This window comes from Erpetoichthys calabaricus, chromosome 17, assembly GCF_900747795.2.
Source record: "Erpetoichthys calabaricus chromosome 17, fErpCal1.3, whole genome shotgun sequence".
Lineage (NCBI taxonomy): Eukaryota > Metazoa > Chordata > Cladistia > Polypteriformes > Polypteridae > Erpetoichthys > Erpetoichthys calabaricus.
Window position 1 is genome coordinate 85,871,723 of NC_041410.2, and position 25,661 is coordinate 85,897,383.

The 25,661-nt window shown below is 40.5% G+C and overlaps 1 protein-coding gene across 1 annotated transcript in view; it reads right to left on the reverse strand.

Moving 5' to 3' along the window:
• The window catches only part of LOC114667516 (NAD(P) transhydrogenase, mitochondrial-like), a 74,786-nt gene that overhangs the window by 7,335 nt on the left and 41,790 nt on the right, over window positions 1-25,661 (reverse strand). Inside the window, exons 7-18 of the mRNA XM_028822829.2 lie at window positions 25,401-25,534; window positions 24,707-24,898; window positions 22,437-22,590; window positions 15,583-15,744; window positions 15,391-15,501; window positions 15,168-15,313; window positions 9,456-9,651; window positions 7,172-7,405; window positions 6,545-6,705; window positions 6,268-6,447; window positions 2,925-3,084; window positions 96-177 (exon numbers count right to left, since the gene is read on the reverse strand). Coding sequence (XP_028678662.1) covers window positions 96-177; window positions 2,925-3,084; window positions 6,268-6,447; window positions 6,545-6,705; window positions 7,172-7,405; window positions 9,456-9,651; window positions 15,168-15,313; window positions 15,391-15,501; window positions 15,583-15,744; window positions 22,437-22,590; window positions 24,707-24,898; window positions 25,401-25,534 — 1,912 coding nt within the window. The remainder of the gene's footprint in view (window positions 1-95; window positions 178-2,924; window positions 3,085-6,267; window positions 6,448-6,544; window positions 6,706-7,171; window positions 7,406-9,455; window positions 9,652-15,167; window positions 15,314-15,390; window positions 15,502-15,582; window positions 15,745-22,436; window positions 22,591-24,706; window positions 24,899-25,400; window positions 25,535-25,661) is intronic.

The following is a 25,661-nucleotide window of genomic DNA, read 5'->3' on the forward strand; positions in this document are numbered from 1 at the left end:
TGTCTGAATCAGTTTGGGAAAGAGGGGTAGAGTGGGAATATATACATCTTTTTTTAACTTATTAGTAATAGGCAAAGAGAGAGAAAGGTACTGACCTCACATGCTTGCCCTGCTCCCGCAGCATTTTCACCATATCAGCGATTGGGTACTGAGCCTTGGCGGCACACAGGCCCCAACCTACAAGATGGAAAAAGGAAAAGTCCATATATTAAAGAAATTTGCTCCATCCAAGTCAAGGTCTCAGGGGACCAGAGCGTATCCTGGAAGAACTTGGGTACATGACAGGAACCAGCCCAGCAGAAGACACACTAACACATAATTTAGATTTACCACATTAACCAGTCTGCTATAGGTTTGTAAATTGCCGACAAAAAACTGAAATACATAGATAAAAAACCTACACAGACATGGGAAGAACATGCAAACTCTATGCATTAGAACAATCTAGATGAGAACAGGTTATTCAGCCCAACAAAGCTTGCCAGTCCAATTCACTTAATTCTTCTAAAATAACATCATGTCAGGTTTTGAAGGTCCCTAAAGTCCTACTGTCTACCACCCTACTTGGTCACTTATTCCATGTGTCAGTGGTGCTCTTTGTGAAGAAAAACCTCCTAATGTTTGTGCAAAGTTTACCCTTAACAAGTTTCCAACTGTGGCCCCGTGTTCTTGATGAACTCATCTTGAATGCTGGATGAAAACAGCCAAATACAGAGAGGTCCTCAAGGAAAACCTGCTCCAAAGTGGATGCCACCTCAGAATGGGACAACAGTTCACATTTCAGCTAGACAATATCCCGAAGCTTACAGGCAAGATAATGCTGGAGATGTCTCCGAGTGTACTTGGGTGGCCCAGTCAACACCCAGATTAAACCTAACAGATCATCTGTGGAGAGACCTGAAGACGGCAGTTTGCAGAAGCTTCCCATCCAATCTAAAGGAGCTTGTGAGGATCTGCCAGGAAGAATAGGACAAACTGTACAAATCCAGGACTTCCCCATATGACTCAAAGTTGAAATTGCTGGCAAAGGGGCTTCTACAAAGTACCGATTGCTTAAATGAATGAGAGGTTTCAGTTTTTGATTTTTTTAATAAATTTGCAAACCTTTCTTAAAACATGTTTTTACTTTGTCATTCCAAGTTATTGAGCGTAGACTGACGGGCAAAAATGGCAAATGTTCTATTATAAAATTAAATCTTCAACACAATAAAGTGCAGAAAGTGAAGTGGGGTGAATACATCATGAATGTGCTGTAACAACATCAGTAATGGAAGATTCTGTTTTATCCCCTATAAGCTAACATGTTAATGGAGTATTCTTCATATGCCGCTGTATTTCTGGTATGACAACAGTTTGATCTCTAATACATAAAAAGCTGGATAGAGATGTGTGCTGTCAGGTAGATTAGCAATTAGAGGCTTAAAGTTTTCTGACTATACGTCACAGCTTAAACATATACAAATATACTGATGTATACTGACCTTACATCACGGCATATGTCATAACCTTTACAAATGTAAAAAAATTCAACTAAGATACAGTCATCTAAAACTGAAATATCGAACAGAAAAGTTCTCTTTTGTGCGTGTACATACGTATTATCAATGTTTTCTTTATTATTTGTCTGAATTATTTTTCCCTGAAACTTTTAATGCAAATCAGGTGGAATTTCTTGTGAATGTGTCAAACTCAAAGCTGGGACCGTTCCAGTAGCTGCGTTTCTGAACTATTTTGGAAATCCTCATCAAACATGGCCACACACAGCACGTGCTTTATTAAATATTCTCTAATAAGATCAGGCGGTCACAGCTATTGTGCAGGGGCGTCACTTTTCTTGATCTATCATTTATAAAGTGTGGCACTTGGTAGTTGTTGTCTAGGCCCATAGACTTGTGTACAATACCCAGCCACCCTGAATATTAACTGTGATTAAACAGAGTTTTGTTTAGTTAATAAGGTTTGTTCTCATAATCTCAACATTTTAAGTAATTTATGATGACCCTGTTCAATCCATGGCTGGTTCCTGAATTTTAACTGACTGTGCTTGGGAAAGCTCTAGCTCCCTGTAACCACAGTTAAGATGGAAGGATAAAAAAAATCTTAAGATAGTTTGGTTATTTACTTTATAATTATAATACCGCAGACATCAGGCAACTACATTCCTTATTCTAAATTAATACTGAAACCCTGAATTTCAGCTTCTCTGAAAATTCTGTCAGTTATCTTAAATATGAGAGAACACCACTGCCATCTTGTGGCCAGTCATCTCTGTCACTGTTCCTGTCCTTCACCTGAGCCTTGGGTCTGTTGGTTTCATTCTAACCAAGCCTGCAGTCTGTGGTTGATACCTGCCATTACTCTAACTGTGAATCTGTGTTCGGTGAAGAGCACCACCCAAAAATAATTTGAACTAACATTTTATTCATGTAAAACTGTATAATTAATGTTTAGAATCTCCAGTTGAGGGGCAGCATGGTGGCATAGTGGTAGTGCTGCTACTTTGCAGTAAGGAGATTAGAGTCTGCATGTTCTCCCCATGTCTGCGTGGGTTTCCTCCCACTGTCCAAAGACATGCAGGCAACAGTAAATGGGCCCATGTGTGTGTGTGTTCACCCTGCAATGGTCTGGCACCCTGTCCAGGGTTTCTTCCTGCTTTGCACCATGTGCTAGCTGAGATAGGCTCCAGACCTCTTGAGACCCTGGTCTGGATTAAGTGAGTTAGAAAAAAAAAAAAAGTGACATAACATCTTCAGTTGAGACAAATTTTGTATTAAGCATTCATATGTAATTAGTAGGAGATAACAAAACCATTTCTGTGAAAGCTGAGGAGAGGCAGTTGTGGTCTTCTCTGCTCAACTTTCTACCAGGACAGACATCACCGAGACAAGCAGGGCATGAAGTGGAAAGATTACTACATTGCTTACCCGGAGTTATGATAATGCTGTTTGCCTCTTTGATCATTTCTATAGCTTGATCCACATTAACTTCTGTGTGAGTCCCAACAATTTCCATTGGCTTCCCAGTACCAGTGGATGAGGTTCCATAACCCCCAAGAATAACATTAGGAAGAGAGCGATTCATGGCCTGAAACAGAAGGGATAAGCTCTTGAAATATTTCTTTTTTTCCTTCTTGCAAGCATTCTCTGGACCTTAAGTGGCATGTATGATTGTTTATTTGATAACAAACACTTGTTTTTATATTAAGCAGATGTAACCTACAGTCTTGGTCCTTCATGACTCAATCAGTCTTTATGGCTGGACACCTATTAAATAATGTCTTGGTGCACAACAAAATCCAATCTCCTGGAAGAGAAATGGGTTCAAGCGGACATGAAAATTCTAACCAGGAATAGCACTATTAAGGACACTACTGATAGGTGAGTAGAATAATACAAACTAATTCATAATCTTAGTAACACCAAATATTGATTTGATTTAGATTTTTCTTTTGTTCGCTCACTTTGCATTTTGTAAATTGATAACAATAAACAATCATTTATATTTCTGAAAGCATTCTTTGTTTACAGTATTTTTTCACACCTGCCTAAAACTTTTGCACAGTACTATATGTGTATATATATATTAGGGGGCTTCACCCCTTGCTCGCTTTGCTTGCCAACCCCCTTGCCTGCGCTACACGCCAGCAACTTTGCGTCTCTGTCATTTGCGTATGTGGATGTCACTTTCACCAAACAACCAATCTTTTAATTCTCGCAGATACGTCTCTTCATTGGGAAGATACACTACTTTTCCCTGATGGCAACACAAATTAGACGATCTACAAGTCTCCAACTTAAAGTTTAAATCCGAACAAATATTAAATATATATATATATTATATATATACACACACACACAGGTGCTGATCATAAAATTAGAATATCATGACAAAGTTAATTTATTTCAGTAATTCCATTCAAAAAGTGAAACTTGTATATTAGATTCACTCATTACACACAGACTGATGTATTTCAAATGTTTATTTCTTTTAATGTTGATGATTATAACTGACAACTAATGAAAGTCCAAAATTCAGTATCTCGGAAAATTAGAATATTGTGAAAAGGTTCAATATTGAAGACACCTGGTGCCACACTCTAATCAGCTAATTAACTCAAAACATCTGCAAAAGCCTTTAAATGGTCTCTCAGTCGAGTTCTGTAGGCTACACAATCATGGGGGAGACTGCTGACTTGACAGTTGTCCAAAAGACGACCATTGACACCTTGCACAAGGAGGGCAAGACACAAAAGGTCATTGCTAAAGAGGCTGGCTGTTCACAGAGCTCTGTGTCCAAGCACATTAATAGAGAGGTGAAGGGAAGGACAAGATGTGGTAGAAAAAAGTGTACAAGCAATAGGGATAACTGCACCCTGCAGAGGATTGTGAAACAAAACCCATTCAAAAATGTGGGGAAGATTCACAAAGAGTGGACTGCAGCTGGAGTCAGTGCTTCAAGAACCACCACACACAGACGTATGCGAGACATGGGTTTCAGCTGTCGCATTCTTTGTGTCAAGCCACTCTTGAACAAGAGACAGCGTCAGAAGCGTCTCGCCTGGGCTAAAGACAAAAAGGACTGGACTGCTGCTGAGTGGTCCAAAGTTATGTTCTCTGATGAAAGTAAATTTTGCATTTCCTTTGGAAATCAAGGTCCCAGAGTCTGGAGGAAGAGAGGCACAGAATCCACGTTGCTTGAGGTCCAGTGTAAAGTTTCCACAGTCAGTGATGGTTTGGGGTGCCAGGTCATCTGCTGGTGTTGGTCCATTGTGTTTTCTGAGGTCCAAGGTCAACGCAGCCGTCTACCAGGAAGTTTTAGAGCACTTCATGCTTCCTGCTGCTGACGAACTTTATGGAGATGCAGATTTCATTTTCCAACAGGACCTGGCACCTGCACACAGTGCCAAAGCTACCCGTACCTGGTTTAAGGACCATGGTATCCCTGTTCTTGATTGGCCAGCAAACTCGCCTGACCTTAACCCCATAGAAAATCTATGGGGTATTGTGAAGAGGAAGATGCAATACGCCAGACCCAACAATTCAGAAGAGCTGAAGGCCACTATCAGAGCAACATGGGCTCTCATAACACCTGAGCAGTGCCACAGACTGATCGACTCCATGCCACGCCGCATTGCTGCAGTACTCCAGGCCAAAGGAGCCCCAACTAAATATTGAGTGCTGTACATGCTCATATTTTTCATGTTCATACCTTTCAGTTGGCCAACATTTCTAAAAATCCTTTTTTTGCATTGGTCTTAATTGATATTCTAATTTTCCGAGATACTGAATTTGGGACTTTCATTAGTTGTCAGTTATAATCATCAACATTAAAAGAAATAAACTTTTGAAATACATCAGTCTGTGTGTAATGAATTAATCTAATATACAAGTTTCACTTTTTGAATGGAATTAATGAAATAAATCAACTTTGTCATGATATTCTAATTTTTTGACCAGCACCTGTATTATATTATTATTTATATATATATATATATATATATATATATATATATATATATATATATATATATATATATATTATATATATATATATATATTATATATATATATATATATATATATATATATATATATATATATATATATATATATATATATATATATATATATATATATATATATAAAAAAATCTTGTCATACGTGTGCATCTGAGGATCACCCTCCAAGCTCTTCCCAGGTATGTGATATCACCCAGGGTCGAGAGGGATGCTTCTGCTCACTGTCTTGACATTTTCTTCCTCCACCGTGCTGAGAAACCACCAAGTGAGCACAACTAACTCCACCCCTTCTGTTCACTTTTTTTTTTTTTAAAAAAAAGGATGACCACCAGGAAGGAGGTGTAACTTCTGCAAGATTCAACCTGAGCTAAGGAGTGCCACAAGTAATGCTTAACCAGATGACAGAGCCTGATTAACGGCTACTCACTATGTTCCAACTATATTGTTTTCCTTTTTACGCCATCATGCATTTGTTTTTGTTGAGACTGAAAGTGAATTGGGATAGCCAGGTTGGCACCCCAAAAATTCTTTGATTGTACAACTGTCATTACCTCAGACGACCACTATTTTTATATATATATTTGATTTTCATACACTGAGTGCTCTTGTGCGTTACAAAAAAACTATTTACACATATACCGTATATTAAATATACAATTACAAGCATAAAAGTGGATGCTATAAATAAATAGTAACTCAAAACCATCATCATCATAACGGCTAAGCTGCTCACTCTTGTCCAGACTCACCACACACATTATGTATGATAGAATCGCTCCAGATGAGCCAATCAGAGCTCCAACAATGGTCATCAGGTTATTGTCCAAGAGGAAGCCCTCGGCACAAAGCGCCCAGCCAGAGTAGCTATTCAGAACAGTAATGACAACAGGCATGTCTGCGCCGCCAATAGCAGCTGTCAAAGTCACTCCCTAGAGGTGGGAAAAAGAAAGGGAATGTGACTCATATTACAGAAAGAGGCAGTTGGCACAAGTTAATAACATGAAAGACTCCAGACGTGACCAATACCATAACTGTTGAGAGTCCCGAAACTCCAATCAGGCAGGCCATGCCCGTAGTATAGCTGGGATCAAGCATGAATGGGATCATTCCACCCACTGAGGCAGTCAGCAGGCCAACGTTCAAGTAGTGACGTCCAGGAAGGAGTAACGGGGCAGAGTTTAGAAGACCTGGGGGTGGAACATTAAATAAATTAACAGTTCCAAGAGTGTGAGATTCTAAGCTAAACCACATATGTAAATGCTGAACTGGCCACGTTGACTGTGACACTTGTAGGTCATCACCACTTTAGGGAAGAACAATGGGTATGAAACTAAAGAACACCTCCTGCCGGATGATATCTGACCACTGAGTAATAGAGCAATGATGGTAGTTCATTCTTTGCATATGTGTGCCTTTTACTAGCTGGAGGAGATGATGACAGCTTAGAATTTTCCTAGAGTGGCCACAAGATAGATTTAAGAGGGCCGCTTTTCCATCCTGGGACCAAGTGACACAGACTGAACTGATGAAACAGAGATTTACAGAACACCTTCAACGCAAGCGGAAGAAAATCAAAATCAAACAATCAGGAAAAAGTATACCTTCTCTAGGTTGCACTTTGAAGAGATTTTAATTAAATGGCCCCTTTCATACCTTGAAGCTTGCCATAGGCCACCAAGGAGCCACTGAATGTCACCCCTCCAATATATGTTCCCAGGTACGCCACTGTCTTTAAAACATTAGCAGAGGGGTGAACGTCCAGGTGAGGGTATTCCACCATGTACTCCGCCACGCAGGTCAGAACTGCTGCCAGACCAACTAGGCTGTGAAATGCGGCCACCAGTTGAGGAAGGTCAGAAATCTCAATACGTTTGGCTATTGTGAGGCCTAAGAAAAGCGATAAAAGAAAAGATACAGATTGATATGTAGATTACAGTCAAGACAAGAGATTTATTTAGCTGACTCTTACACAGAAAAAATCACCAGTACTAAATTAACTCTTTGTTTACTTGCTGGGCTACGTGTCGTAGACCTCCTGCTTTTTTATTTGATTACATGGGTTGTCCATTTGGTTTGATATAATAATACGCATTTGATCCCTTTCCATCATCGCAGCCTTTCTCTCTTTGGACAGAATCCCCTGTTTTTCCTGTTTCCTCTTGGCATTTATTGTTAAACTGACCACTCTTAAAGTCAGTGTTGTGCTGGAAAAATGTGGCTGTAGCCGCTACTACATTGGCCTGGCTTAGCGACTCTGACCTAGTCATGTTGTGGCTTGGAGTTCCCAATGTGTGCATCAGTTTATTGTTATTTTCACTCATCCATTACTCACTATGTTATCAATCATGAGCATTACAGCTATTAACCTCGTTCACATAGCCCAAGTAGTGCAAGAAAGTCGCTACTACACTGCTGTTTCCAGCACATATAAAAAAAAAAAACACAACAGGACTACAAGACCAATTTTCTTATTTTTAGACTCTTATTTGTTATTTTTGTTATTTTAATTTTTTGTCCCATCTTCTACATGTTTTACCTGTTTTTCCTCCTAACATTAAACAACTAGACCGAGACACAGATACACATGCAGAAATGTCTTCTTTTATTAAAGTGGGTAAGCTGGTTTCAGTCCATCATGAAGTTACTGTTTGTTGGATGTATTCAATGTTAACATTTGCAGTTCACCATCTATTGGAATGGGTTTTATATTGCGTGTAGTAATAAAATGCATTTTTCATTCCAACAGATGGTACATCACAAACACTGCTTTTATGAATCTCATACCAAATGGCATATATTAGAGACATAGCAACCAGATACACTCATAGAGACCTGTCCTTTTATTAAGGTGGATAAGCGGATTTCTGTCAGTTCGGCAATTAGTCTTTGTTGGACTATTCGGTGTTAACGTTTGCATTTTACTATCTACTGTTATATATTTTGAATTGCATGTTGGAATAAAATGCATTTCATTTTCTAATTTCAACAGATAGCACGTCACAAACATTACCACTGTTTTTTTGAATCCCATACCAAATGGAATATAACAGAAACACCGCAACCAGACAGAAACACAGACACACACAGAGTCACTTGTCCTTTTATTATGGTGGATATGGTCTCACTCTTGCCTAAAGTGTTCATTTAACACTGGTGATTTTACTTTAGAAGCCCCATTGAGCACTGGAGTGTTTTCTTAGGATTTGATAGATAAAGATTTCTGTCGTTAGGTCTAACAAGTTACAAACTATTAGATTATCAGAATAAAAACTCTCTAGCTAACTCTAACCAGCTATTAATTCATTGGACTTCCCATAATTAGTGCTTTATAAAACAAGACAAGGAAAATAACAGCTTTCTAAACCAATCTACTGTGAAGAGCCCCATATACTGTAGAAATGTGAAATTCGTTAAACTATTTTAATGCTATATCTGCATAAAAAGCATAAGGCCAGGGATGTGCCAAGTACATAAAAATTAGGTGACAAGCAGCAATGGCCAGAGAATGCTGCTTCTCTCACGTTCACACACACACACACTGGTGCATACTGTCCAGCTAGTCTTTACAGATTTCCTACAGATGGATTTTCTTAGCTGTCCTAGTTTTTTATTTGGAAAAATATTGCACAGATTTCTTGTATCCTATTTTAACTTTGTCATTCTGGGGTATTGAGTGTTGCTTGATGTGGGGAAAAATTTACTTAAATGATTAAGGCAACAAAATATTAAAATGTGAAAGCAGTGAAGGGGGTCTGAATCCCTTCTAAATGTGCTGGATGTTCCCATTTACTGTCTTTCACTGTACTAATAAATGAGGAAAAAAAAAGGCAAACATTCTGGGCAAAAAGGTTAGCAAATCATTCATGAGTGCATTTTATAAAGACCTCTCTCCCCCTTATTGTAGTCACCCATTTCAGTATTAAATAGTGCTACACACCTATGGTGCCTCCTGTAGCCATGGCAGCGGTCATCTGAGACAGTAACTCTGGAGAAGGTTTCAGGGCTCCCAAAGTGGCAGCGATCCCTCCGGCCACTCCAATCATTCCCAGAGCGTTGCCCAGTCTGGAGGTCGTCTGAGTGGAAAGGCCAGCCAGTGCACCAACGCAACACAAGCCAGAGCCCAGGTAGATCATCTGTAAGGAGCGATCTTGGATGATTAAAAATACTGCATGGTCTGAAAATTTTCATATTTAGAGGGTTTTTAATAAATGTATATTACAAATGGTAAGTCAGAATAAGAAACACATTTGTCAAAATTAAATAGGAATTCCCTTATACCCAGTGTGAAATCTGATCTGATTCACATTTCACTTAACTGGGATACACTATAGTGGAAAACAGTGATGTGAGCAAAGATGTGCATGGATGGATCGATCAAGCAGAGACAATATTCCAAAGTATACACCCAATCTGGTTAACAGCGTCAATTGACTAAGCTGTGAAAGTGCACCTGAGATACATGGAGAGCAACAAAACAGCATAGCCCGACTCCTCAACATGTTTCAGCAAAGGTATCTACAGTGAATCCTCAGCATCATATATCACAACTACATTACCAATGGTGAAATGTTATAATGGAATGGGCCTCAGAAGTTGGAGGACATCCTTCACTGAATGCACCTAGCGGTCCACATGCTAAGACTACCCGATTACCAGACTCCCAGTATCACAATCAACTAGAAGCTCAAGAATGGGAAGTGGAGAGGAGGTCACAAATTCAAGACCTTGAAGACTTCAAAACCGTCAACCCAATTTTCCTCCTGGAGACCTTCAAAGTTCTATCTATCTAATCTTAAATGGAACGAAGCTTCTGTAATGTGCCGAATGGCACAGGATGATCTAAATTCCAAGTATACCCCATACTCCTCAATGAGGAATGGTTATTGTATGTCCAAACCCAGTCCTCTCCACATGCATAAATGATTTTTACAACTGTAAAACCCACAAACTTCAAAGTCATTTTAGTCCCAAAGACGCACCACTTTTCATATTAAAATGTATATACAGTAATCCCTCACTTATCGCGGGAGATAGGTTCCAAGGCCGACCACGATAACTGAATTTCCGCGAAGTAGGGACACTATATTTATTTAATTATTTAACGTGTATTTGGACGTTTTAAAACCCTCCCTGTATTGTTTACAACCCACCATTTACTCTATTAAAAACAGGGACAACTGCTAAGCAAAATGAAATCGGTAGATAAGTTTATACTTACTGTATAGCGAAGTACACGTAGCAGCTTGTAGGCGGTCATGACGTCGTCGACCTTGTTGCAAAGATTCCTAAAACAGATTCCATCCAGACTACTGCCTTATCACGTCCACTTGCAACTCGTTTTGCACCCTGGTTAAAGGACACTGCGGCTGTAGATCTTATATGCTTTTCCTCCTTTTTAAATAAAAAGAATCGATGTCCTGCAGCGGTGTAGCTGTTCCCTTCCTTCAACATATCCAAAACTTTTACCTTTTCTGCAATCATTTGCATCTTCTGTTGGTGCTTGGACACAGCCCCTGAAGCATTAGCACGTTAATGATGAATGAGTGAGATGAGACTTCCTGGTTAATGCAGCACTCCGTCGCTGAGCCAATCAGCAGCACACAGGAACTTAACTGCGTGCTCTGATTGGGTAGCTTCTCAGCCATCCGCCAATAGCATCTCTTGTATGAAATCAACTGGGCAAACCAACTGAGGAAGCAAGTAAAAAGACCCATTGTCCGCAGAAACCCGCGAAGCAGCGAAAAATCCGCGTTATGTATTTAGATATGCTTACATATAAAATCCGCAAAGTCGTGAATCTGCGAAAAGTGAACCGCGAAGTAGCGAGGGATTACTGTACATCTATGTTCACAATTCAGGGATTGCTGAAATCAATGTCCTGCTACATCAGTATGTCAGAAAATGTCTCCATTCATCTGTTATTGAACCCACTTAATTCAGTTCAGGATCATGAGGGCTTGGAGCCTATTCTGGAGTTATTAGATGAAAGGCATAAACCAACATTGGATGGTGCAACAGTCCATCTAAGGTATAGTGGAGAATAATATGTAGCATATACATTGATATTTTTTGTTAATTATTATTGTGCAACAATAGCATATTTTAAAATGCTGAGAAGCTGGATAAGCCAACTGATGCTCTGGTACATTTCTGACCCTACTTGATCAGATATGAACTTCTTTTATGTGCTTTGAGGCATCTGTGGCAGGGAGGGTGTACAGGAATGCATTATATTATGTGAGTCCACCCCACTATAGCGTGGACTGTAAGGAACAGGTACCTTTATAACACAGGTGATAAACTACCTTCTCAAACATGCTTCTCTTCCTAATTACCTGTGTATTCTTTTTTCTTGTGTGCCTGAAATTGGATAGGAAACTTAAATGCAGGAGTGAAGCATCTGAATTTGGGTGGAGGTGGTGTTGGTGGTCATGCCTGAGGTGTTTCATTGGTAAATGCTGCACCCCCACTAGTCCAGGTGGTTTTCCAGGGGCTACAGAGTCACAAAAACTGGAAACTTTCTCTCTCCACCCCTATCTGTCTAAGCTGCTATATTCATGGAGAAAGGTATTCCATCTACGAGCCATGCCAGACCAATCAACATACGAAGACAGAGAGCCATCTGGTAGTATATTATCCAGGCATTACTAACATCATTATTATTATTTTGTCAACACTTACACTTACTAACACAAATAAATGTGTAACTTTCTCTTCTGCCTGTTGCGCTACTCTGACTGTGGGATGGGGTGGGGTGAGGGGGTAAGCGCTGAACTATAGGAGCAGTCAATCTCTGATAGTGAGGTAGAGTGTGGATATTCTATTTAGGCTCCGTAATAAAGAATCTAAAAGAGGAATTAGGTTCAAGACCCTACCATGACAAAACAGAAGGCCACATGGTGACCAGGTACTTATATTATTGTTAAGGCACACAGAGTGTCTAGGGTTACTGTGAGCAGCCAAAAGACAAGTGACGATATTTATCAACGGTGTCAGAATTACCCCTAGGAATTAAACTAAAAGTCAGACTAGGAAATGTGTTTTGCCACAGAGCAGGACATGCAAAGTTGTTACAAAGCACCCTACACCTTCTCCCAGAGAGGAGGTCACATTTGAGAACGAACAACATTGTGACTTTACAGCACCCTGGGCAGCAAAATGATTTGGTTTTTAAAAATCATGATGTTTTGTAGTTTTTTTGATACTATTACTAAAGCGTTGCCAAAAAAATATTAAATATTCAAAGTAGTAGTACTAGTAGTAAAAGGGGGGAAACATAATAAGGTAGGATATTGCGCTAAGCTGCATATAATTATTGCAATTTCGTAACAGCAAAAATGATACAGTTTGCATCCTATGTGTTGATTTGTGGTATCGCTTGAAATCGTATGTGTGCTCATACACACTTCAGACAATTACCTTTATGTGCATGTTGTAAGTCACACCAACAACTCCAGGAAAAACAGTGATTTGCATGAATGCAGCTTGCTCTAACATTACCTTTCCTTGTGTGGTGGGTAAATGTGTAAATGTACAATTACCTCACGTGTTGTACGGGTGGGTGCGCAAGGTTTGGTGCAAAATTTGAGAAAAGGTTGGTTGTGTCAAACCCAAATCATTGGCATTGTGAAGTTGCATTTTTTTCCACGGCCAAAAAAAAAAAAAACAACATTACCAACACTTCCACTGGTGAAGTTAGAACAAGTTTCCTAAATTCGGAAAACTGATAAAATGCTATTACCATTACAGTAATCCCTCGCTATATCGCGCTTCGCCTTTCGCAGCTTCATTCTATCGCGGATTTTATATGTAAGCATATTTAAATATATATCGCGGATTTTTTGCTGGTTCGCGGATTTCTGAGGACAATGGGTCTTTTAATTTCTGGTACATGCTTCCTCAGTTGGTTTGCCCAGTTGATTTCATACAAGGGACGCTATTGGCAGATGGCTGAGAAGCTACCCAACTTACTTTTCTCTCTCTCTCTCGCGCTGACTTTCTCTGATCCTGATGTAGGGGGATTGAGCAGGGGGGCTGTTCGCACACCTAGACGATACTGACGCTCGTCTAAAAATGCTGAAAGATTATCTTCACGTTGCTACCTTCTGTGCAGCTGCTTCCTGAAGCGACATGCTGCACGGTGCTTCGCATACTTAAAAGCTCGAAGGGCACGTATTGATTTTTGCTTGTTTGTTTTTCTCTGTCTCTGTCTCTCTCTCTCTTTGTCTGCTCCTGACTGAGGAGGTGTGAGCTGCCGCCTTCAACAGCTTTGTGCCGCGGTGCTTCGCATACTTAAAAGCCAAACAGCCCTATTGATTTGTTTGCTTTCCTCTCTTCCTCTTGCCTGAAGAAGGGGCCTGAGTTGCCTCGAAAGCTTGCATATTGTAATCTTTTTAGTTAGCCAATAAAAGGTGTCATTTTGCTTGGCTTTTTTCTACATTCATAATGGCTAACACGGTACAACACCCTAGTACTACTCTCTCTTTCTGATAGTCTCTGCTCCTGACTCGCACTCCTTTGAAGAGGAAGATATGTTTGCATTCTTTTAATTGTGAGAAAGAACTGTCATCTCTGTCTTGTCATGGAGCACAGTTTAAACTTTTGAAAAAGAGACAAATGTTTGTTTGCGGTGTTTGAATAACGTTCCTGTCTATCTACAACCTCCTGTGTTTGTGCGCAAATCTGTGACCCAAGCATGACAATATAAAAATAACCATATAAACATATGGTTTCTACTTCGCGGATTTTCTTATTTCGCGGGTGGCTCTGGAACGCAACCCCCGCGATGGAGGAGGGATTACTGTACTCTTAAGAGTTAGACCAAGTTGGGAGCGTTTTCCATCTCTAAGATGCTTGATAAATACAGGCACAGAAGTTCTGATTTCTTAGCCAAAGTCACAATCATAGACAGGAAATGGTCAAAACCAAAAGAATGAAATTAGTCAGGCAATGAAGAATCAAATGGGGAGACGTTAATCAGAAGTTAAAGGCAAAAGTAGACTGAAACCAAAAAGAAGAAGAAAAAAAAAACACTATGGGTCTACTTGGAAAAAATAACATAAAAATTGAGGTGTAGAGTATCCGCCGAGGGATAGCGCACTACAAAGTCGCCATGCCTTTATATTAAAACATTTGTGAAAAATGGGATCATGCTATGCATCTCGAAGACAGCTTTAATATAAGCTTTGTCAAATTAAGTCAAGATGGACAAAAAAACCACAAACACTAAATCCTTAGGTCAAAAAACCCCCTAAAATACACAAAAGATGTGCATGAATAGCATTGAGTACAACAACTATATGCTCTGGTATTCATATCAGGAATTTTGTGAAAAAGTGAATGTCCATCCAGTGGTGACTGTATGAATCCTTATTAGGCCATCCATTCTCTATACAAATCTCAAACTCTGTTTCTCCTCATCATAGATTCTAAAGGCACCTGAGCAAAGTGTATGCAGGAGATTTTGGGACGAGATCAACATTACAATTGATAATTTAGTTTGTCCATGTTCTCCACAGACAGATCAATCGAATGTCATTATTCAAAGTAAAGTTCATGTGTGAGTAATCGAGCAGGAGGCACCTGGTCAAATTTTTGGTCACCCCAGAGGCCTGCTGAGATCCCACCACTCTTTTAGGGTGACACTCACCTGCTCAATACTGTAACCACTTGCAACAGATGCTCCGTACCCTCCAACAAAGACAGCTCCGGGTAAAATGTACAAGTAGTTATATTCTGGAGGGTCAGTAGGACGTTTAAACATGTCAAGCATCCTTTGAGTAATTAGGAAGCCACCTGAAAGAATAAGATTAGTGGATTAAATGCAGTAATGTTTGAAACATTAGGAATAACTGGAATCGAACAGCTCTGACCTGCGATGTTGACAGAAGACACAAAAGCAGCAAGCAAAGCAAGGGTTTCAGGGAAACTGGAAGGGGTATAGCCACCCCCCATCAGCACTAGCCCACCGACAGCTGTAAGACCTGCAGGGGAAGAGAAGACCTTCAGGAAATCACTTTTTACCAAAGATATAACAGAATGATATGAATTCAACACTTTCTGACCTGAGATTGCATTGGTGACAGACATGAGTGGTGAATGGAGTGCTGGAGTGACACCCCAGACTGTGTGATATCCCACGATTCCAGCCAGTCCAAAAGTGGTGACCATCTGAGTAAAAGCAGCATTTGGGGACACCATTCCCAAACCAAGGACTCCAGACAAACCTAGCAAAAAATTAAAAAATATAAGTATTAGTGATATTTACTTTCTGGTGATGAGGCCAAGGCAGCATCTTGATGTTGTGAACTCAGCTCCAAGTTTGAATCTTGGCCTGGGCACTCTCTTTGTGGAGTTTGCATGTTCTCCCCTTGTCTCACCTGGTTTTCTCATACATTTCAGACACCTACACATTACTGTGAGGGTCCCATTTGCAGGGTTGGCACCCTGCCCGGGATTGGTTCCTGCCTTGTGCCCTGTGTTGGCTGGGATTGGCTCCAGCAGACCCCCGTGACCCTGTATTCGGATTCAGCGGGTTGGATAATGGATGGATGGAGGGAAGGTGGGGAGAAGTTATATACTATAATACCTTATAAACAGTGGTAAGTCGGGGAGATTTGAGGCATTCCGACAAAGGCTACATATTAATACAGTAATCCCTCACTACTTCGCGGTTCACTTTTCGCGGATTCACGACTTCGCGGATTTTATTTGTAAGCATATTTAAATACATAACGCGGATTTTTCGCTGCTTCGCGGGTTTCTGCGGACAATGGGTCGTTTTATTTGCTTCCTCAGTTGGTTTGCCCAGTTGATTTCATACAAGAGATGCTATTGGCGGATGGCTGAGAAGCTACCCAATCCGAGCACGCAGTTAAGTTCCTGTGTGCTGCTGATTGGCTCAGCGACGGAGTGCTGCATTAACCAGGAAGTCTCATCTCACTCATTCATCATTAACGTGCTAATGCTTCAGGGGCTGTGTCCAAGCACCAACAGAAGATGCAAATGATTGCAGAAAAGGTAAAAGTTTTGGATATGTTGAAGGAAGGGAACAGCTACACCACTGCAGGACATCGATTCTTTTTATTTAAAAAGGAGGAAAAGCATATAAGATCTACAGCCGCAGTGTCCTTTAACCAGGGTGCAAAACGAGTTGCAAGTGGACGTGATAAGGCAGTAGTCTGGATGGAATCTGCTTTAGGAATCTTTGCAACAAGGTCGACGACGTCATGACCGCCTACAAGCTGCTACGTGTACTTCGCTATACAGTAAGTGTAAACTTATCTACTGATTTCATATTGCTTAGCGGTTGTCCCTGTTTTTAATAGAGTAAATGGTGGGTTGTAAACAATACAGGGAGGGTTTAAAAACGTCCAAATACACGTTAAATAATTAAATAAATATAGTGTCCCTAGGGCGGCACGGTGGCGCAGTGGGTAGCGCTGCTGCCTCGCAGTTGGGAGACCTGGGGACCTGGGTTCGCTTCCCGGGTCCTCCCTGCGTGGAGTTTGCATGTTCTCCCCGTGTCTGCGTGGGTTTCCTCCCACAGTCCAAAGACATGCAGGTTAGGTGGATTGGCGATTCTAAATTGGCCCTAGTGTGTGCTTGGTGTGTGGGTGTGTTTGTGTGTGTCCTGCGGTGGGTTGGCACCCTGCCCGGGATTGGTTCCTGCCTTGTTGGCTGGGATTGGCTCCAGCAGACCCCCGTGACCCTGTGTTCGGATTCAGCAGGTTGGAAAATGGATGGATGGATGGATGGATAGTGTCCCAACTTCGCGGAAATTCAGTTATCGCGGTCGGCCTTGGAACCTATCTCCCGCGATAAGTGAGGGATTACTGTAATGCAAAAGGGGAAAGTAGAGCAATATATTACTCTACCAAGACAAAACAGCTACTTTAAAAAAGGGTACCTATAACATCGATTAAGTAGTTGATTAAGATATCATTATATTTAGAGTTTAGAAAGATATGGGTCAATTTTGATCATTTGTTCCTGAAATTAGTGTAGACCAATATTAGAAATAGAAAGGATTATAGTAAAAACACTTCGGTCATCATAAAGGGACTTCTTTAAAAATCAGTCAGCATGTTATAATTGCAGCTGGCATGACCAATTTCCAAGACAGGAATGATTCTTTACTGAGAATTAAGAGAAGTAACAGGAGACGTGAAGGATGTAAATACAATATGTATACAGCTAGAGAAACACTGAATACAGCAAACATGGCATTCCATTTCTGTACAGGATTCATTAATTATGCTCACTCAGCTCTGACAGCATTAGGAGAACAGATGGATACCACTAGCCGCATGACTTGGCAAAACAGGTGCTAGATTAGTTACTAGCTGAGAAAGGAGGAGTCTGTTAGATATTTGGAAATGAGTGCTGTACATTTATTCTGAATTACATTACACCTAAAAGATCCTTCTTACAAGCTATGAGTAAGGCCGAGGTTGGAAAGGATGAGTATTATTGGGGTTGGTTCCATTTAAAACTCATGAGGAGATATGTTTGTTAGTGTAAGAACTATTCTCATTGTTGTGCCTTGGACAGGTGTTTTGTTGCCTACTACCCTCAATTCAGAGCATTTATACAAATGACTCTGCAAATTGTTGGACTGCAAGCTCCACCAGTGGATGATTTTGTTCATTTATTGGATGAAGAATTGGAACATGAAATAGAAAGTACTTCCTGGGTGAAGTGCTAGTAACCACTCCTCAGGAAGGTGCACGAAGTAGCTGAAACAAAGTACCTTTTCCATCCATGAATGTGCCTTCCAGGATCAATGAGAGGTATGGAGTGCAACTAATGAAATACTTTTCTTGTATTTCACTTTTGTTATGCTGTGTATTGCTGTTTAATCGACGTTAATTATTATAGGTACACCATCCTAATGATTTCTTTGTTGATCTGTGTGAAGTCATGATATCTAATATGACAGTCGGGTGGGGCTTTGATTAGTCCCAAAGGGGGGAATACATTCAGAATTTAGATAAGGGAGGGATCATTAGTTTTAGTGCTATTAGCCATTAAAAGCTTATTGTTTTCTGGCTGTAGTATTCTTTATACAGCTATTTTTCTATACAGCATTCTTCCGTAGTACCAGAATTCAAAAGCTGTTATTTTCTTCCTAAGTGCCAATGTATGCCATACTGTAGAGTGGACCATACTTGTGCATGTAACAGTTTCTTCTTCTTTGTGTTCAGAGGTAGGTTGTTTTTCATCAATTCCCTACTGTATGTCTTCAGTAACTCTGCTTATCTTTGGCTATTCCGTCACGGATATCTACATTGTTATTTAGGTTTTCATTTATCCAAATTCCGAGGCATTGTAAGCTAGACTCGTTTAATTCTTTGTCAAGGGTCTGCCTTATTTTTTTGTGCCCTTTGTTTGGTACGATTATGGCTTTCATTTATTTGTATTAATTTGGACCGAGAACGTTTTTCATTATTCAGCTACTTCTTTTAGTAATTGGTTGAGGTCTTCTTCAATTTCCACTAGCAGTACCATATTATCTGCAGAGTTTATTAGTTGAATCTTCTTCTCATCACTGAGTGGAGTGGTGTCTCCAAGGCTAGGAATCTGCACCGGCAATCTGAAGGTTGCCAGGTCGAATCCCATAAATGCCAGAAGGGATTCCACTCCTGTGGGCCATTGACCAAGACCCTCATCCTGCGTCCAGCCCTGCAAGCAGGTCCTCCAACTTGCAAAAGAAAATTGGTTCATCCTAACCTCTCCTCTCACTCTTCTTATCATATGCTGGGACTCCTTATATCTTCACAAACAGTCTCATCAGTATAGGTGTTAAACAGTAAAGGTGAAAGGACACACTGTTTATTTCTATAAAATGTTCTTGCTTTAAGTCCATTTTCATAAAGTCTTGTTGGTTATTGTATATATCCACTGTCAGACTAACATCTTTCTTACAGATTCCTCTTTTCAGAAGGATTTCCATCAGGATCTCATGGTCGACTCTGCCAAATGCCTTAACAAAGTCAATGAAGCAGAAGTATGTTCCCTTCTAGTCTGTTAATCCTAGATGAGTTTGGAGTGCTGTATGTTCTCATAGGTGCCCACATTTGGTTGAAAACCATACTGTACCGGGTCAATCTTTCCTTGTAGCTGTGTGACAATTTGATTATATATTACTTTGAATAGGATCTTCAACCCTTATCATTTTTATATTTTATTTTACAGTGGTGTGAAAAACTATTTGCCCCCTTCCTGATTTCTTATTCTTTTGCATGTTTGTCACACAAAATGTTTCTGATCATCAAACACATTTAACCATTAGTCAAATATAACACAAGTAAACACAAAATGCAGTTTGTAAATGGTGGTTTTTATTATTTAGGGAGAAAAAAAAATCCAAACCTACATGGCCCTGTGTGAAAAAGTAATTGCCCCCTGAACCTAATAACTGGTTGGGCCACCCTTAGCAGCAATAACTGCAATCAAGCGTTTGCGATAACTTGCAATGAGTCTATTACAGCGCTCTGGAGGAATTTTGGCCCACTCATCTTTGCAAAATTGTTGTAATTCAGCTTTATTTGAGGGTTTTCTAGCATGAACCGCCTTTTTAAGGTCATGCCATAGCATCTCAATTGGATTCAGGTCAGGACTTTGACTAGGCCACTCCAAAATCTTCATTTTGTTTTTCTTCAGCCATTCAGAGGTGGATTTGCTGGTGTGTTTTGGGTCATTGTCCTGTTGCAGCACCCAAGATCGCTTCAGCTTGAGTTGACGAACAGATGGCCGGACATTCTCCATCAGGATTTTTTGGTAGACAGTAGAATTCATGGTTCTATCTATCACAGCAAGCCTTCCAGGTCCTGAAGCAGCAAAACAACCCCAGACCATCACACTACCACCACCATATTTTACTGTTGGTATGATGTTCTTTTTCTGAAATGCTGTGTTCCTTTTACGCCAGATGTAACGGGACATTTGCCTTCCAAAAAGTTCAACTTTTGACTCATCAGTCCACAAGGTATTTTCCCAAAAGTCTTGGCAATCATTGAGATGTTTCTTAGCAAAATTGAGACGAGCCCTAATGTTCTTTTTGCTTAACAGTGGTTTGCGTCTTGGAAATCTGCCATGCAGGCCGTTTTTGCCCAGTCTCTTTCTTATGGTGGAGTCGTGAACACTGACCTTAATTGAGGCAAGTGAGGCCTGCAGTTCTTTAGACGTTGTCCTGGGGTCTTTTGTGACCTCTCGGATGAGTCGTCTCTGCGCTCTTGGGGTAATTTTGGTCGGCCGGCCACTCCTGGGAAGGTTCACCACTGTTCCATGTTTTTGCCATTTGTGGATAATGGCTCTCACTGTGGTTCGCTGGAGTCCCAAAGCTTTAGAAATGGCTTTATAACCTTTACCAGACTGATAGATCTCAATTACTTCTGTTCTCATTTGTTCCTGAATTCTTTGGATCTTGGCATGATGTCTATCTTTTGAGGTGCTTTTGGTCTACTTCTCTGTGTCAGGCAGCTCCTATTTAAGTGATTTCTTGATTGAAACAGGTGTGGCAGTAATCAGGCCTGGGGGTGGCTACGGAAATTGAACTCAGGTGTGATACACCACAGTTAGGTTATTTTTTAACAAGGGGGCAATTACTTTTTCACACAGGGCCATGTAGGTTTGGATTTTTTTTCTCCCTAAATAATAAAAACCATCATTTAAAAACTGCATTTTGTGTTTACTTGTGTTATATTTGACTAATGGTTAAATGTGTTTGATGATCAGAAACATTTTGTGTGACAAACATGCAAAAGAATAAGAAATCAGGAAGGGGGCAAATAGTTTTTCACACCACTGTATATTTGCTCTCATGTTACCACTTAGGAAGAGATTGTACAGTGGATGACTGAAACTAAAGAGATTACAGTCACTCATCAACTTCAGACTCCAATTGGAGTCGTCCATTTGGTCATATGTCAAGCACAAACTGTACAGGTCATTGCATTAGAGTCCCTACGAGTCTGGTGTGGGTCACCAGTATGCATATTTTAAGTGTTGTTACAAAATTGATCTTTGAGTCTCCGTGGCCACACTTGGGGTCTGTATGAGGGAAGACAGTGCAGGCCGAATGCAGCGGAAATTAAATCTAACGTTAAAGGGCCCTCCACGAGTCAGAAAACATACAAGGCCCTGTAAAATAATAATAAGAAGAAGATTTATTGCTATTTACAAGGTGTGTCTATCTTCTTAATGGAAGAAAGAAAAAGTGCGAGCCATTTCACTGATTGGATACAAAAAAAAACCAAGACATGCCTGCTGTGTGAAGCACAGCTTTAAAGAAGTGATACGTGGCATGGCCAATCAGTGCCCTGAGGTTTGGAACTCTAGGAGTGAAATAAGATTTCTTTTTCTTTCTACTTCAATTATTGCCAGTATGTGGCCACCACCGCTTCCCTCATTGATTCTATGCCAAGCATATCATTCTATGACTGGAAGAGCTGCCACAAGTATGTGATAAACAAAAGGTGTACAGTCATTGTGGCTTTTAGCGGATGTGGCGAACGGAGTCTGATCAGAACAGCAAAAGAAACAAATGGCCGACCAGATCAGATGTAGAAGAAAATAAGGACATCAGAGTCTGTGGTGTGAGAAACAAACAGGTACTCCGTTGGCTTCTTCATTAAATACACCAATACACTCAGTGTCATCTGCAACAGTGAAAAGAAGACTCCAGGGATGTTGACAATAATTTCTCCAGTCACTTTCCATACAATGCCTGCATTCTTTTACCCATTTTAATCTTCACTTTTTATTTGCTGGTTATACAGTAGATATGGATGCTCCTAAAGCGAGCATCCCAGAATTGTGTTTTCTCCATCTTCTTGCCCACTGCCAGCTATTTGCAGCATCCTAGCCCGGTGTGCCCACCAAAATCAAGGAGTGGAAAACTGAACTTGCACTTTACCTGCTGTATAGATGCCAGCAGAGGTCAATGTTTTTCGAAACGGGGACATTTCAGCTTGCTTTTCTGCTTCCAGCTCAGCAACCGACTTCTGTCTAGAAGGAGCAGATGGGGGGAGCGTTTTCGGCAAAGGAGCTGGAAATAAGTTCTTGCCTTCCTGTATAAAAAAAAAAAAGTATTGCATATTTTATGCAGTGGTCAGCAGAACAAATAAAAGGAATCACAATACCTAAAACAGTGTTCAGATAAAGCCCCCCAATTTATTCCATTACTCAGAGTCAATGTAGCCATGATCTCCTTATCTGGTTCACAAGGAGTGTGATATTTTCACAGCAACGAACTTGAGGAGCAGCTTCTTATACCTGTGCCACAGTAAATTCTTCAGGTGTCTGGGTTTCTTTCAGCATTTTAAAATCATCACTTTTCCACTGTTCCATTTGCTCTTGACATTGCTCTTACTATTTAGGCTTTGGACATCCAAAATGATGTGCTGGAACCCCTCATCTGCATTCATCTTGACTGACATATTTTGATTTACATTTATAAAGGGAAGATGAAGTGCAGATAGGCAAAGTCTGGACAGATAGATAGGGCACTATGGAGAATGTCTAGATGATTGTAGATAGGAATGACACTCTATACAATGTACAGATACACTTGATGAAAGGTGCTACATATAATAGAAGGACAGAAAGACATTGAAAGGCATTGTTAAAAAAAGATCAGTAGATAGACACTGCATATAAAGTCTAGATAGACAGAGCTATATAAAATATCTAAATTATAAACAGGAATGATACTACATACAATGAATATGATAGGGTTGATGAAAAGCAATTTGCACTCCCTGGCCACTTTGCTAGGTATACCTGGCTAGTACCGGGTTGGATTTTCTTCTGCCTTCAGAACTGCTGTAATTCTTCGTGACATTGATTCAACAAGATGCTGAAACGTTCCTCAGGGATTTTGGTCAATATTGACAAGATAGCATCACGAAGTTGCTGCAGATTTGTCGGCTGCTTATCCATGATGTGAATCTCCTATTCCACCACATCCCAAAGGTGGATTGAGCTAAGGTGACTGTAGAGGCCATTTGAGGACCGTAAACACATTGTCATATTCAAGGAACCAGTTTAAGATGATTTTAGCTTTGTGGCATGACATGTTATCCTGCTGGAAGCAGCAATCAGAATTTGAGTACACTGCGGTCATAAAGGGATGGACATGGTCAGCAACAATACTTGGGTAGGCTGTAGCATTTAAAAGAGGCTCAGCTGGTACTAATGGGTCCAAAGTGTGCCAAGAAAATACCCCCCACACCATTACACTGCCACCACCAGTCTGAACTGTTGATACAAGGCAGAATGGATCCATGCTTTCCATGTTGTTGACGCCAAATTCTGACCCTACTATCCAAATGTCACAGCAGAACCTGAGACTCATCAGACCAGGCAATATCTTTCCAATCTTCTTTTGTCCAATTTTGGTGAGCCCATGTGAATTGTAGCCTTGGTTGCTTGTTCTTAGCAGACAGGAGTGGCACCCGGTGTGGTCTTCTGCTGCTGTAGCCCACCTCCTTCAAGATTAGACATATTGTGTTTTCAGAGATGCTCTTCTGCATACATCAGTTGTAACAAGTGCTTATTTGAGTTACTGTTACCTTTCTATCAGCTTGAAGCAGTCTGACCATTCTCCTCTGACCTCTGGCATCAAGGCATTTTCACCCAGAGAACTGCCACTCACTGGATATTTTTCCTTTTTTGGACCATTCTCTGTAAACTCCAGAGATGGTCGTGCATGAAAATCCTAGTAGATCAGCAGTTTCTGAAATACTCAGACAAGCCTGTCTGGCAACAACAACCATGCCACGTTCAAAGTCACTTCAATCACCATTCTTCTCCATTGTGATGCTCGATTTTGAATTTCAGCAGGTCATCTCGACAATGTCTACGGGTCTAAATGCATTGAGTTGCTGCCAAGTTATTGGCTGATGAGATATTTGCATTAACAAACATTTGAAATGGCCTAATAAAGTGGCCAGTAAGTGTATGATAGTGTTTATGAAAGCAAAATATATAATAGATGATTAAATGACAAGAAATGTTCCATTTAAAAATGAATGACAAACAGACAAGACATGAATGACGTGATGAACAAAACACAGACACTCAGAGAGATATGAACGGCACTATACAACAAACTGATATATCCCTCTTAACACAACCATTGCACTCCAATGGCCCCCTTAAAGACAATAAAGTCTGGATACAAACCTGCATGACCATCGTCCCTCGGATAACATGGTCAATAGTTCCATAGTCAAACTCATCCTTGGGCTCAAAGTAGAAGCAATCCTTATCAGGACTTATGGCTTTCAGCAATTTCAAGACATTGTTGGAGTACAGAGTGCTTGCCTGAGATGCCATTCTGCTGGGCAGGTCAGTGTATCCTATGTGTGTCACTCCCTAATAATAAAAAAAGAGGTTGCGTTATTCAAGTGTTCCAAGGAGCTTGAGAATCTTCAGCTAGTGATGATGGAGCCACAAGTGAAGATCTCCCTGATTTCATTTTATCAGGTTTAAATGGAAGCACATCAGCTGTAGAGCAGATGGTCCCTTTGTCATTTGCACCTTCGTATTAACTGATGGCTGGTTAAGGCAAATGGCAGTCAAGGTTAGCGAATTGTAATAAGCAAGTTAACTAAAACTAAGCCCCCCAAAATACGGCTTTCTTAGAATATAAATGGGTCATAATTAAGGAATGGCTAAAGTAAAAACCTTCAGCCACTGCGCACCTCAGGTCTGTAGCCGAGTACCCCTGTCATAGACCAATAGACAGGTGGATTAAATTCTCTTAATTTGAGAAAGTGATAAATATGGAGGAGTAGAGAGGACTCCTTTAACAGCAATAACTCTGGCAGCATTCTGGGGAGCACACACAGGTGGATTTAGCAATCGAGTCGCATACCTTATGGACGTAGAGCTCCCCGGGTCTTGTTGTCTCAAAGTTGCCACCAGCTTCAGCTGCAAGATCCACCACCACTGACCCATCCTTCATTGACTCAATCATCTCCCGCGTTATCAAAATGGGTGCCTTTTTACCTGTGGAAATGGCAAAATGGAGCATGTTGTAGGGTTAAAGGGCGGGCTTTGCAAAACCTCAACATTCCTGAACTTTCATTTACAGATTAGACTGAATCATCACTAAATCTATTAATCAGTTCAAGGC